The sequence below is a fragment of the Haliotis rufescens genome, unplaced genomic scaffold (genome assembly GCF_023055435.1).
Source record: "Haliotis rufescens isolate VD_foot unplaced genomic scaffold, xgHalRufe1.0.p SCAF_37, whole genome shotgun sequence".
Classification (NCBI taxonomy): domain Eukaryota; kingdom Metazoa; phylum Mollusca; class Gastropoda; order Lepetellida; family Haliotidae; genus Haliotis; species Haliotis rufescens.
The window spans coordinates 4568337-4580544 of record NW_025964079.1 but is presented as its reverse complement, the minus strand read 5'-3'; the positions used below and the strand labels follow the sequence as shown (position 1 = coordinate 4580544).

At 42.8% G+C, this 12208-nt stretch overlaps 2 protein-coding genes across 2 annotated transcripts; one reads left to right on the top strand and one right to left on the bottom strand.

Annotated features, from left to right (window-relative positions):
- Positions 1-221: 221 nt before the first annotated feature.
- Positions 222-4326, bottom strand: LOC124144344 (calmodulin-4-like). Its single transcript, XM_046513712.2, has 3 exons — positions 4096-4326; positions 2696-2799; positions 222-1548 (listed from the first exon to the last, which is right to left on the bottom strand). The coding sequence occupies exons 1-3, from the start codon at positions 4249-4251 to the stop codon at positions 1218-1220; spliced, it is 591 nt and encodes a 196-aa protein (XP_046369668.2). The 5' UTR covers positions 4252-4326; the 3' UTR covers positions 222-1217.
- A 3741-nt stretch (positions 4327-8067) lies between these two features.
- LOC124144371 (calmodulin-4-like) lies at positions 8068-11963 on the top strand. The gene is made up of 3 exons (XM_046513738.2): positions 8068-8391; positions 10289-10392; positions 11438-11963. The coding sequence occupies exons 1-3, from the start codon at positions 8236-8238 to the stop codon at positions 11640-11642; spliced, it is 465 nt and encodes a 154-aa protein (XP_046369694.1). The 5' UTR covers positions 8068-8235; the 3' UTR covers positions 11643-11963.
- Positions 11964-12208: the final 245 nt, after the last annotated feature.

The following is a 12208-nucleotide window of genomic DNA, read 5'->3' as shown; positions in this document are numbered from 1 at the left end:
AGTGTGCACTCAACCGTTTAAAGTTTTGTTATAAGCTGTCTAACTATTGGGACGTCTAACTAATGGGAGGACACCGTGTGTATGTGTGTGTGTGTGTGCGCGTGTAAACATGTGTGTATGTGTGTGTGTATATGTCTGTGTGTGTGTGTGTGCGTGTGTGTGTGTGTTTGTGTATGTGTATTATATGAACAACAAAATAATAAGATCCAAGTACATATTTATTTATAGTATTTCATGAATCAGTAATGCATACTGTCAAATACAACAATATAACAATATGCACTGCTATTATCCAATGTTTAATTTAAACTTTGATGAACTTCGTTGTGTTATTAAAATCATGTTCTTAATTTATATGAAACATATTGGATTTGATCAATTATTTATGAACACCTTTAAAGCTACTAATATTATAAGCACAAATAAGATGAATAATGATGCTACTAAATAGCACATTTGTAAAGAGGTAACACGAATACCCCATTCCCGGTGCCAGACAGGGTAACAACAAGTACCATCTTTTAACGTGATTTTGGTATGACGTGGACCCGGTGCCGGACCTTCCACTAGACCACGCAGGCGGTCTTATGTAAACACAGATTGTTGGATACTTTGCAACAGCAATTACTGTCCCTTGTAAATGATTTATATAAACTGCTGTTACAGCTTTCACCCTTCTCACCGACATAGGTACAATGTGTGAAGCCCATTTCTGTAATATTGCTGTTATAGTGCTAAAAGCGGCGTAAAAAATCATATCCATTCACTCACTCTCCTTTCTTTAAAATAAACATAAATTTCATATTTGACATCATATTATAATATAACACTCTAATATATTCTATATATTTATGTTCTGAAATCCCTAGACACTTGAAAGTAGTCCTCTCTCGATTTAGATGCAGTAATTTAAGATAGTTGTTCAAACTGGTCGTTATGACGACTTGGAGCATAGCCAACGTCTGCATATACATTGTGTTTATTGTAGTAAGGCTTACACTGTGATGGAAATGAAATGCTTGTTACATTGGTCTCAGGACTCTGACAATGGGACAGAGTATACATCTAAGGTTTTTAAAGATCCGTACGCTTTTCATACACTCATAGATCTTTCACAGAACAATAACATGGACGTTATATGCCAGACTGCCTCATATTTACATCAAGTAATCAAATTGCCGAAAACTCGAAACATTAATGTAAAATGTTACTTTAAATCATTCGCGCGGAATGTAGATTGGGTTTTTACGTTGATCAAAATCCTCTCCGTCATTGTCCTTCACTTCCCCCTTTTCTTCATCATCATCTTCATCATCATCCTCATCACCCAATTCGGTCTCTATGAACATCTCCAGGAACTCCTCAAAATTGATCTTGCCATCTCCATCCGCGTCCCAATTCTTTATGAAATCCCTTACGAAAGACTTGAGCTCCTCTTCATCTTTGCCTTGATTGGCGTCAGCAAGCACCTGCTTCAGTTCATCAAATGTAATGTACCCATCTTTGTTCAAGTCGTTCTCGTCAAACCGGCGTCGGATAGTCGCGGCACTGAAATGCAACCAATTTGGAGAATTAAAAAAACAAAGGAAGACGTAAATTAACTTCTCATATTATTTGGACCATTTAGTGGTTACTCGGGTTAAAAAAGGGCGCGGTACCTAGACAACCAACCGTTTAATCCTTGAATCCTTGACTATTATATTATTCGAAAGAATTCTGGGTATTCCGCGCCATTCGGTGATCACTGGTCAAAGGACACGTTGAGGGACCAAATGGGTGCTGTGAAGACTCATTTTCGAGTTTATTATAGTGAGATAAATACTTAGTCCTTATCTACAAGACCAGCTGGTTACTGGCAGAGAATTAGTGAGTGGGTGAGTGAGTTGGGTTTAACGCCGCTTTTAACAGTATTCTAGTTACATCACGGCGTGTCGGCTTAATGTGGGAGGAAACCCGAAGTGATGCAGGTCTCAGACGTTTACCACTTAAGTGAAACCCACGAGCACGGGTATGCTGCTCACAAACCTAGAAACATAATCGGGGCGAACCGGGATTCGAACTCACAATCATAGGTTTCTGGCGTGCCCAAGGGACGCAACTCTGCACAGCGAATCGTGCCCCCGACAGAGAATTAGAGTCTGGAGGTATGCAAGGTGAGGTGAGGTGAAATGGGGTTTAACGTCGCGTCCAAGATTACTGCACTTATATAGCGACGTGCATGTACGTGTGTGTGTTTGTGTGGCTGCTTGTACTAGTTCGGACTGATGCCGATTTATAGTGCTAGCTCACTGAGATACCATGCCGCAGTTTAACATGAATACCCCACTCAGACACAGTATACTGACTACGAGCCGACCAGTCCTTGTTTTAGCCCCTTAATGCCGAGCGCCAGACAGGGTAACAACAAGTACCATCTTTTACTGTCTTTTGGTATGACGCGGTCGGGGATCGAACCCCGGACCTTCCGCTCTCCGGGCGGACGCTCTACCACAAGACCACGGAGGCGGTCTGGAGGTATGCAAACTGTTGTTCCCGGGTCTGTTACAGAACTGAAGCAATTTTGTAAGGATAGTGTGTCCTGTGTCACGTGATTAGCATCAGGTTCAGTGTTACATAATGCCAGTGGATAATAACACGGCCTGGGGTGGGTAGCATAGCTAAAGGTTACCCTGTGTCACACTTCGTGTATACTCACATAGCCTGGGGCGAGCCTGGGGGGACAACATTAGGCAATGTGACCAGGAACTCGTCGAGAGTAATCTTCCAGTTCTGATCCTTATCGGTTTTTATAAACTCGGCCTGAAACAGAACAACACAATTCATTCCGGATATTCAATAAAAGTAACAAGACCCTTTCCAAACTCATATGGAATCTCTGCCGGTTGTACGATTCCGACTATATCATAAGCATGTATATGTATGAATAAGGTGTTCGCGAAAAGGTGGGCTATCCTAGCCAACCGGTGGCACCCGTCACAAATACATGCAAAAACAAGTCAAGTTTTCACCTAAAAAAAACCCCACGGGAACATATTATACAGGTCACAACAGAGTGAGTGAGTTTGATTTTACGCCGCATTAAGCAATATTCCAGCAATATCACGGCGGTGGACACAAGAAATGGGCTTCACACATTGTACCCATGTCGGGATTCGAACCCGGGTCTTTGGCGTGACGAGCGAACGCTTTAACCACTAGGCTACCCGACCGCTACTGACAACAGAGAATTGCATCGGACATCATTATTGTCATTGATGCGTCAAGTTTGGAAATGTCCTCCACATGTCTACCATAAAACTTTTGACCTTTACTAAGGCCATGAATGTTGTAACCCTGATCAAACAACTACGGAATATGAGTTGTTTGACGCTCTTTGAAATGTTGGTAGAAAGGGCATGCTCGATTGTCACCAAAGGCCGGAGCTGCTGAAATATTGCTCGACATGAAGGGAAAGTTGACTGTCGGAAAAGTCATCCCTCTTGTCATACAGTCTTGTGGAGAATGTTTTAATTTGTCACTTTAAACATAGATCTGAATATGGAACAGCCGAAGCGGTCTCACTTGTCTCCTTCTAGTTCAGATGGGTAAATCAGTGGAAGGGAATTGGCTATTTGATGGTTATTGAACGGTATCAGATCTCCAATATACCCGAAACATAAGTTAAACTTCTTTGCCAAATTGCCTTTGTTTTTCTTTGCCAATACGAGCAGAAATTCTGATTCATATGCATAAAGAAATAGATCAGGAAGAAGGAGAGTGCATTCCATCCCACGGGGATGCCTACTTCTTGCCTAAATGTCTGACCCCTAGATTTTATAGATGTTATGAATGAGGAAGGCCTGTCATTCACATATTATTCAGATTCCATTTGCTTTCATTTTTGACAAGTTGACCTAAGCCTCTGAAGTTAAATATGTAACTATATCAATGGTCACCACGTTTTGTAGGAACATTTCTACCACTACTACTACTACTACTGCTATCTACTACTTCTCCTCCTATCGCTACTACTACTACTACTACTACTACCACTACTTCTTCTGCTGACAACAACAACAACATCAACAATAACAAGTAACATAAACATATCCTCACCGCAACTTGTTCTTTGCTTAATCTAAATCCCAGCGTCAGCAGCAGCTTCTCAAACTCCGCGATGTTCAGCGCCCCATCCCCATCCCCTTGCTCGGCATCCAGTCTCAGGAAGAAGTCAGTGTACAACAGTTTCTCCTGTTGAGATAAGTGAGACATTGTTACGAGATTTGACGAGTTAGCTTCACCAGCTGTTGTCGATGTTGTTGTGTTTGTGGGTGACAGCTGTATATGTATATATACAGACAGCCGCGTACTTCCTGTGACGCCACCAGAGGATTGTTGACAACGATATCTCTCCCTTGTTTGTGAAATGTGTGCAATCGTGGCCCGGTTCTCCGAAAGGTTTCCACCACGTAGAGCAGTTGTTATAAACAACGCTTAGTTCAATCCACCGATTCGTCATATTGAGAGAGAGAGAGAGAGAGAACGAGAGAGAGAGAGAGAGAGAGAGAGAGAGAGAGAGAGAGAGAGAGAGAGAGAGAGAACGATAGAGAGAGAGAGAGAGGGGAGAGAGAGAACGAGAGAGAGAGAACGATAGAGAGAGAGAGAGGGGAGAGAGAGAACGAGAGAGAGAGAGAACGATAGAGAGAGAGAGAACGATAGAGAGAGACAGGGAGAGAGAGAACGAGAGAGAGAGAGAGAGAGAGAGAGAGAGAGAGAGAGAGAGAGAGAGAGAGAGGGAGGAAGACGCACACAACACATTCCGATGTACACATATATTACCTGCACACACGCCCCACACATCATAAAGGAGTGTTTTACCTATTGTGCATTAACTAATATACATACAAGATCATACACATCAACATCTAAAATATTAAATTTATGAATTTATGATTATATTTTTTCTTTCTATATTTTTTTTCTTTTTTCTTCTTTTATATTATTGTTATCATCATCATCATCATCATCATCATCATCATTTACAGATTAAAATAAAAAATGCAGCAAAGAGGGTTGGTCCTGGCACAGGGTGATCCTGGCTCAGTCAGGCTGGTTAGGCTCATTATCAGCTCAGGGCCCTTGCCCCCTCTACACTCAGCCCAGACAGCGAATGGGACTTCTCACAGGAAGCGCTGCCTAGTCAAACCTACCCAGAACTTTTCGGAGAATGTGAAGACTCCCCAACACTGCAGCCTTCTGCATTACCCAGATTGTCAGAAGGGCTGTATTCTTGGTAGCAAACCCGGGTACTCTCCCGATGTCAGTCAACAGATTGGGAGGTACCAAACCTAAGGCACCGAGAACAATGGGGAGTCAGACAACTTGGTACTTGGGATGCAAGCGTGACATTTCGAAAGCGAGGTCTGCACATTTGCCATGCCTTTTCTCAATCTTGTCCATCACATTAGTGTCAAAAGGGACAGAAATGATATAAATGGTTTCATTGGATTTATCAAAAAGGACAAGAACAGGTCTGTTGGCCCTGGGGGGGGGGGGTGGGGGCACACGCTTGTTAATGCCGACACAAAGCAGGAACTTGTGTACATTCTAGTGTATATTCATGAGGACTTCAATATGTTTCAGCGTGTTTTCAGCTATTAGCATTCGGTTACATCCTGATCGGTCGAGCTCGTCACGCTGAAGACCCGGGGTCGATTCCCGACATGGGTACAATGTGTGAAGCCCATTTCTTGAGTCCCCCGCCGTGATATAACTGGACTGTTGCTAAAAGCGGCGTTAAACTACACTCATCACTCACTGATCGGTCGAATTAACAGAATCAATTTGAGGTGATCGATCGAAAAAAGCTCGAGTGCATTCCATCCTGATCGGACGAATCGGCCAGACATGACGGTCGCTTGGGATCTACCTATTTATTTTGTGAGGGGTGTAAGACAAAAGTGAGTGGGTGGTGACTGGTGAATGTACATCTTACATCCAATTTACAACACATTTTTGGGGTCGGTCGGGTAGCCTAGTGGTTAAAGCGTTCGATCGTCACGCCGAAGACACGGGTTCGATTCCCGACATGGGTACAATGTGTGAAGCCCATTTCTGGTGTCCCCCGCCTGGATATTGCTGGAATATTGCTAAAAGCGGCGTAAAACCATACTCACTCACTCACTCACAACACATTTTCGCATGATGTCGTTCAATAATTTCAACAAATATTTTAACACATATCACCATTTATTTTTTTCTATCCACGACATTAAATAAATGAAATACGGATGGGAGGTGACTGGCCACCTGCCCTAAGTCGGAATTATGAGCATTGGTTAAGTTGGTTGGTTGGTTGGTTGGTTTATTGTTTAACGCCGCACTCAGCAATATTACAGCTATATGACGGCGGTCTCTAAATAATCGAGTCTGGACCAGACAAGTCAGTGATTAATATCATGAACATCGGTCCACGCAATTGGGTTCGATGACATGCATAAACCATGTTAGCGAGCCTGACCACCCGATCCCGTTAGTCGCCTCTTACGACAAGCATAGTCACCTTTTACGGCAAGCATGGGTTGCTGAAGACTTATTCTACCCCAGAATCTTCACGGGTCTGAGTCTACCTAGCTGGTCTGTGTCCGATAACTTGAGCCATCTTTACCTCACTGCTTGACTGTTCTCTGTTTATCATTGTCATAAAGAGATACATATTGCGACAGCACGATATCAGGGCCACTCTTATGCTGCCACTCTCCAATGGTGTTGTTGGTCCTGTGACCGTCATTGGCAAAGTGGTTCCAGGTTAAAGGCGACTATAATTATCCGTAAAAGGTGACTATGCTTGTCGTAAGAGGCGACTAACGGGATCGGGTGGTCAGGCTCGCTGACTTGTTTGATGCATGTCATCGGACCCCAATTGGATTGTTTTGTCCAGACTCGATTATTTTACAGACCGACGTCATATAGCTGGAATATTGCTGAGTGCGGCGTTAAACAAACAAACAAACAAACAAACAAACAGAAACTTTGGGATAACTGCCACGGAGTACATGGATTTCGTTGTCAACTTGCTGGGCGTGTGGGATTACACTTTCTACATATACTCGCCGACAAAAACCCACAAATACCATACTTGTTGGTAAATATATGAAGAATTACTCATATTCAAAAGATATAAAAATTTGGTTTGATGCACAAACGAACATACTGGTATGTTGTGTGAACCGACGTTCATGATCGCATCACATGTGACGTCATTGATCCATGAGTCGAGATGCATCATTTGTCTCTGCAGGATTAGCGTGTAAAGTTTGGAAATCACGTGCAGCATATCGTGATAAGAATAAAAACACTGTGGTAACACTTGACTGGTTGTTTTGTCATGAAGTGTACACATTGGAACATCTCTTCTTAACGGTCATAGGGGGTCACGGGTGGCCGTGAATTATATATAAAGCGCCGCGAATTGCTGTACAGAGTTGCATCCCTTGGCCACGCCAGAAACCTATGATTGTGGGTTCGAATCCCGGTTCGCCCCGATCATGTTTCTAGGTTTGTCAGCACCATGCCCGTGCTTGTGGGTTTCACCGAAATGGTAAACGCCTGAGACCTGCATCACTTTGGGCTTTCCTCCCACATTAAGCCGTGATATAACTGAAATACTGTTAAAAGCGGCGTTAAACCCAACTCACTCACTCACTCACTCACTCTTAACGGACATACTTCTCAATATGTTTCTTAAACTGCGGAACGGTATCTCAGTGGGTAAGCGCAGTAAAATCGGCATTAGTCCTGGTTAGTACAAGCACTTACACGTGCGCATCGCTATATCAGCGCAGTAATCTTGAACGCGACGTTAAACCTCATTTCACCTCACCTTTTAATATGTCCAATTTGTCTATTAGTTAACCGATTACATGTCTTTGCCGAGTTGCACGTTGAACATTTAGAATCGTTGTGACAAAGAGTAGATTGAACGAATGTGTTCAGTGTCTGTTATAACGTTACAGTTAATCAGCCTACGCGATCGCTCCACTAACGGGACTCTACAGACTCCTGTGTGCAGCGCAGATTAGACGATGAGGGGTCAACGCGGATGTGGTCGAGGATGTTGCCACTCCGAGATGTATCCTGACATCAACAGTCACTGAACAGGATCTGATACATGCCGCCTCGAGATCTACCGTTAACTTACAATGCATCCACGAGGCGTCACAGAGACTCTACAGTGACACACAGCTTCAGACAGCCATGGCCCAACTCGCCCACGAAGACAAGATGGCCTACACTGAGATTTTCCTGAAGGTAGACGCGGAATCTGGCAATGGGGACGGCGCGCTGACTATGGACGAGTTTGAAAAACTGATGATATTCTGTGGCCATAGAGTGCCTAAAGCAGACATTGCTGTAAGTCGATCCTGCATCGTATTTCACTCTCGACGTTTTGTCATAATAGGATGCAGTCTCCGTTCTTTAAAGTTATATGATGATACTACTTAAGTTATCACATGTGAAGTGCATTAAGAATTTGGATGAGCATGAAGACACAAAACTGTTTAAGGATAAAAACTTCTTGGTTTTTGTAGCGACATCTCAGGGCTACGCTCTCGTCCCACATCCGGCAAACACTGAGCAATATATATATCTATTTTCTTTAACTTTTGAGTAGTATGTTATTAATTATTGTAGGATCCGGGGTAGAATAGGTCTCCAGCAACCCATGCTTGCCGTAAAAGGCGACTATGCTTGTCGTAAAAGGCGACTAACGGGATCGGGTGGTCAGGCTCGCTGACTTGGTTGATGCATGTCATGGATTCCAATTGCGTGGATCGATGCTCATGATATCAATCACTGGATTGTCTGGTCCAGATTCGATTATTTACAGACCGCCGTCATATAGCTGGAATATTGCTGAGTGCGGCGTTAAACAACAAACCAACCAACCAACTTTATTTGCCGTATGTAGTGTCATATTAGGTTAGCAGAAAAATATGGGGCGAGGCTTCAGCCAAGTCCCATATTTTTTCTACTTACCTTATAAAACACCATATGCGGCAACTAAAGACACCATAACGATTTTATTATGTCGAAAGGTTTACACTTCCTGGTACCCGTCTCGCACATGTCATGTCAAAATGAAAACTTGACACGTGCAACCGTTGACGTTTAGGGTCAAAGGGAGGCTACTCTTCAAACATTAGAGGCCAAACCTTGATAATTTTAACTTCAATCTTCATGAATAAAGTCACGAACGTCATCTAAAAAAATTATAAATATCTTTGCACATCAAAATTTATGATATTAAAACACAAAACAGTGTCGAATAACATATTTCTGTACCAGAATTTTCATGTGAAATATGTGAGGTGGGTGTTGGAAAATCCAAAATGGCTGTTACTGACGGTATACGGTCTCATATTTGGTCAGTGACAACAATCTTGGATTTTTACTGACGGTAGACGGGCTCATATTGGGTTAGTAGTTCTGCTCTCTGATTGGTCAATCTCACCGTGAGGCATAATACATCCTGATACGTTACACAGGGTAGGATGAATGTACTAATATAAGATAACATCATACAGTTGTTTCGTTGATTTGTTGTTTTACGCCGCACTCAGCAATATTCCAGCTATATGACGGCGGTCTGTTAATAATCGAGTTATTGACCAGACAATCCAGCGATTGATATCATGAGCATCGACCCACTCAATTGGGATACGATGACATGCATCAACCAAGTCAGCGAGCCTGACCACCCGATCCCGTTAGTCGCCTCTTACGACAAGCATAGTCGCCTTTTACGGCAAGCATGGGTTGCTGAAGACCTAGTCTACCCCGGATCTTCACGGGTCCCATCATAAAGGTAAAGCCAGAGGGAAAAGAGTTAATCAGTATACAACAAAATTTAGGAATCATGAATAATCTTGGGGGTAGTTTTTGAAATGGTGTGCTCAGTCTTCACTACCAAATCCCCCAAATATTCATGATCCCTAACTGTTTGTGGTCAGTATACAGTAAAGTACGGTTATAACGAACTCAAAGGGACTACTAATTTTAGTTCGTTATAACCGTAGTTCGTTATAAGCATATATACAGCATAATACAGCTAATTATCGGGACCAAAAAAGTAGTTCGTTATATCCGTCAGTTCGTTATAAGCGTGTTCGTTATAACCGTAGTTTACTGTATTTAATTAGTTACAATCGTTGCATGACAGCAATTTGGGGTTAAGAACTTGGTTCTTCCATTGCCATATTGTATAGTTACATTAGAATATTCAATGTTTAAACGGACTTCTTTCCAGAGAGTCTTTATGCAGATGGATAAAGACGAGAACTGGAAGATCACGCTGGACGAGTTTCTTGCAGTCCTTCCTCGGTTGTCTCCTCCTGATTCTGCCGATTTTGTGTGAGTGGGTCAGGATACGTAGATATAAACCACAAGTGACGTCATGATTGCCACCCCTTAGGTATTAGAGGTTCTCCTTTTCTCAGGATAATCTCCGGTCTGCCGAAACAGAGTCTATAGAATAATCCACGGACTTGTTCCAGATCGTCCCTTGTGAGTGAAGCGCTAGGCTGCTGAGCCTCTGATAATCCGATATGCTTTTTAAAATGTGTTTTTCAAGCACATGTACGCCAGAACGGTGTATTTTACGTCCGCTTCCTCAGGTTCATGGACTGTGTCCTGGAAACATGTCATTGTTGATGAATGTTTTTTTTCCCGGCTTATAAGATAAAACACTGTCTGTCGGATTTGATTGCAAACGTAAACACTCGGGTCGGTGATGAAAGGGTGTTCAGCATTCGTGACCGACTCGTGTTATTCCGGGACAGGTGACGGAAAGGGGCAAGTGGTGACGAATGGGTGTTCAGGGGTCTGCATGCTTGACGTGGTCTTTCTCTCGCACGCTGTCGGCGCTTTCGTTATGTAGCGCTACGCTATTGTCTCACTATAAGGTGTCCCTATGTTTTTTTGTTTTTTTCCCTTGAACTTAGACGGTTTATATGACAAATAAAGCACCCTTCCTCGGTTTTGGTTGAATATGTTCTGTTTGTTTGTTTGTTTGTTGTTAAACGCCGCACTTAGTAATAATCCCGCTATATGACGGCGGTATGTAAATTATCGAATCTGGACCAGACAATCTAGTGATGGACATCATGAGCATCGATATACGCAAATGGGATACGATGACATGCATCAACCGAGTCAGCGAGCGTGACCACCCGTTAGTCACGAAGAGAATGTCATTATGATAAAGAGGGATGGTAAATATCCTTATTAGGAATAACACCATGTATTTAGCTCGCCAAGACTCGCCCAATACAATGGTTATTCCTAATACAGGATATTAACCATCCACAAACACACTCGCGTGTTATCTCTATTTTGTCTTAACAACGTCCCTGTCGTTAAATATACCAAGTTCTTATAACCATATATTATGTTATAGGGCTGCAAGAGTCAGACGTATATTTGACGTATATGACGTCAATAAAGATGGCTACGTGACCCAGGAGGAATTTCAGATCATCATGTCCAAGGCAGGCCAACCTCTCAGCCAGAACCAGATCCAGGACCTTATAGCCACGTGTGACAAGGACGGTGATGGCAAACTAAACTTTGAAGAATTCCTCACGATCTACGTTGCCCAATAATTGCCTACGATCAACAAACATATAGATGCGTGCTTCAATCTTGATGAGTGGAGACACGCGGATCAGTGAGGGTCGAGGAATGGAAATCCGAACTAGTCATAGAATGCAAGTGGATTCGCTCCGATTATGTTTCTAGGTTTGTCAGCGGCGTGTTTATGGGTTTCACAAAAGTGCTTTATGTCCAACTAGGCCTGAATCAATTCAGGCTTTCGTCTAACATCAAACTTACACGTCGTGATATACCTAAAAGTTTGTATAAAGTGTCGAAACGAACAAAATAAATTGTCCCCGAAAATTCTAGAAACAAATAATTATGCTGCAGATTGTTGTAAATAAAAAAAATCTACTGCCACAAAAATGACATTGTTCCAAGGTGGTTTAATTTAAACAATATGTAGTGTGGGTGTGGGTGTGGGTGTGGGTGTGGGTGTGGGTGTGGATGTGGATGTGGGTGTGGGTGTGGATGTGGATGTGGGTGTGGTTGTGGATGTGGATGTGGATGTGGGTGTGGATGTGGGTGTGGATGTGGATGTGGGTGTGATGTTATTATCTATTAAAATTATGTA

Coding starts and splice junctions, on each gene's coding strand:
- LOC124144344 (XM_046513712.2), bottom strand. CDS start 4,251: ATGTCTCACTTATCTCAACAGGAGAAACTGTTGTACACTGACTTCTTC. Junction 2,800..4,095: donor TAAGCAAAGAACAAGTTGCG/GTGAGGATATGT, acceptor GTTCTGTTTCAG/GCCGAGTTTATAAAAACCGA. Junction 1,549..2,695: donor CCAGGCTCGCCCCAGGCTAT/GTGAGTATACAC, acceptor GTTGCATTTCAG/TGCCGCGACTATCCGACGCC.
- LOC124144371 (XM_046513738.2), top strand. CDS start 8,236: ATGGCCCAACTCGCCCACGAAGACAAGATGGCCTACACTGAGATTTTC. Junction 8,392..10,288: donor TGCCTAAAGCAGACATTGCT/GTAAGTCGATCC, acceptor ACTTCTTTCCAG/AGAGTCTTTATGCAGATGGA. Junction 10,393..11,437: donor CCTGATTCTGCCGATTTTGT/GTGAGTGGGTCA, acceptor ATTATGTTATAG/GGCTGCAAGAGTCAGACGTA.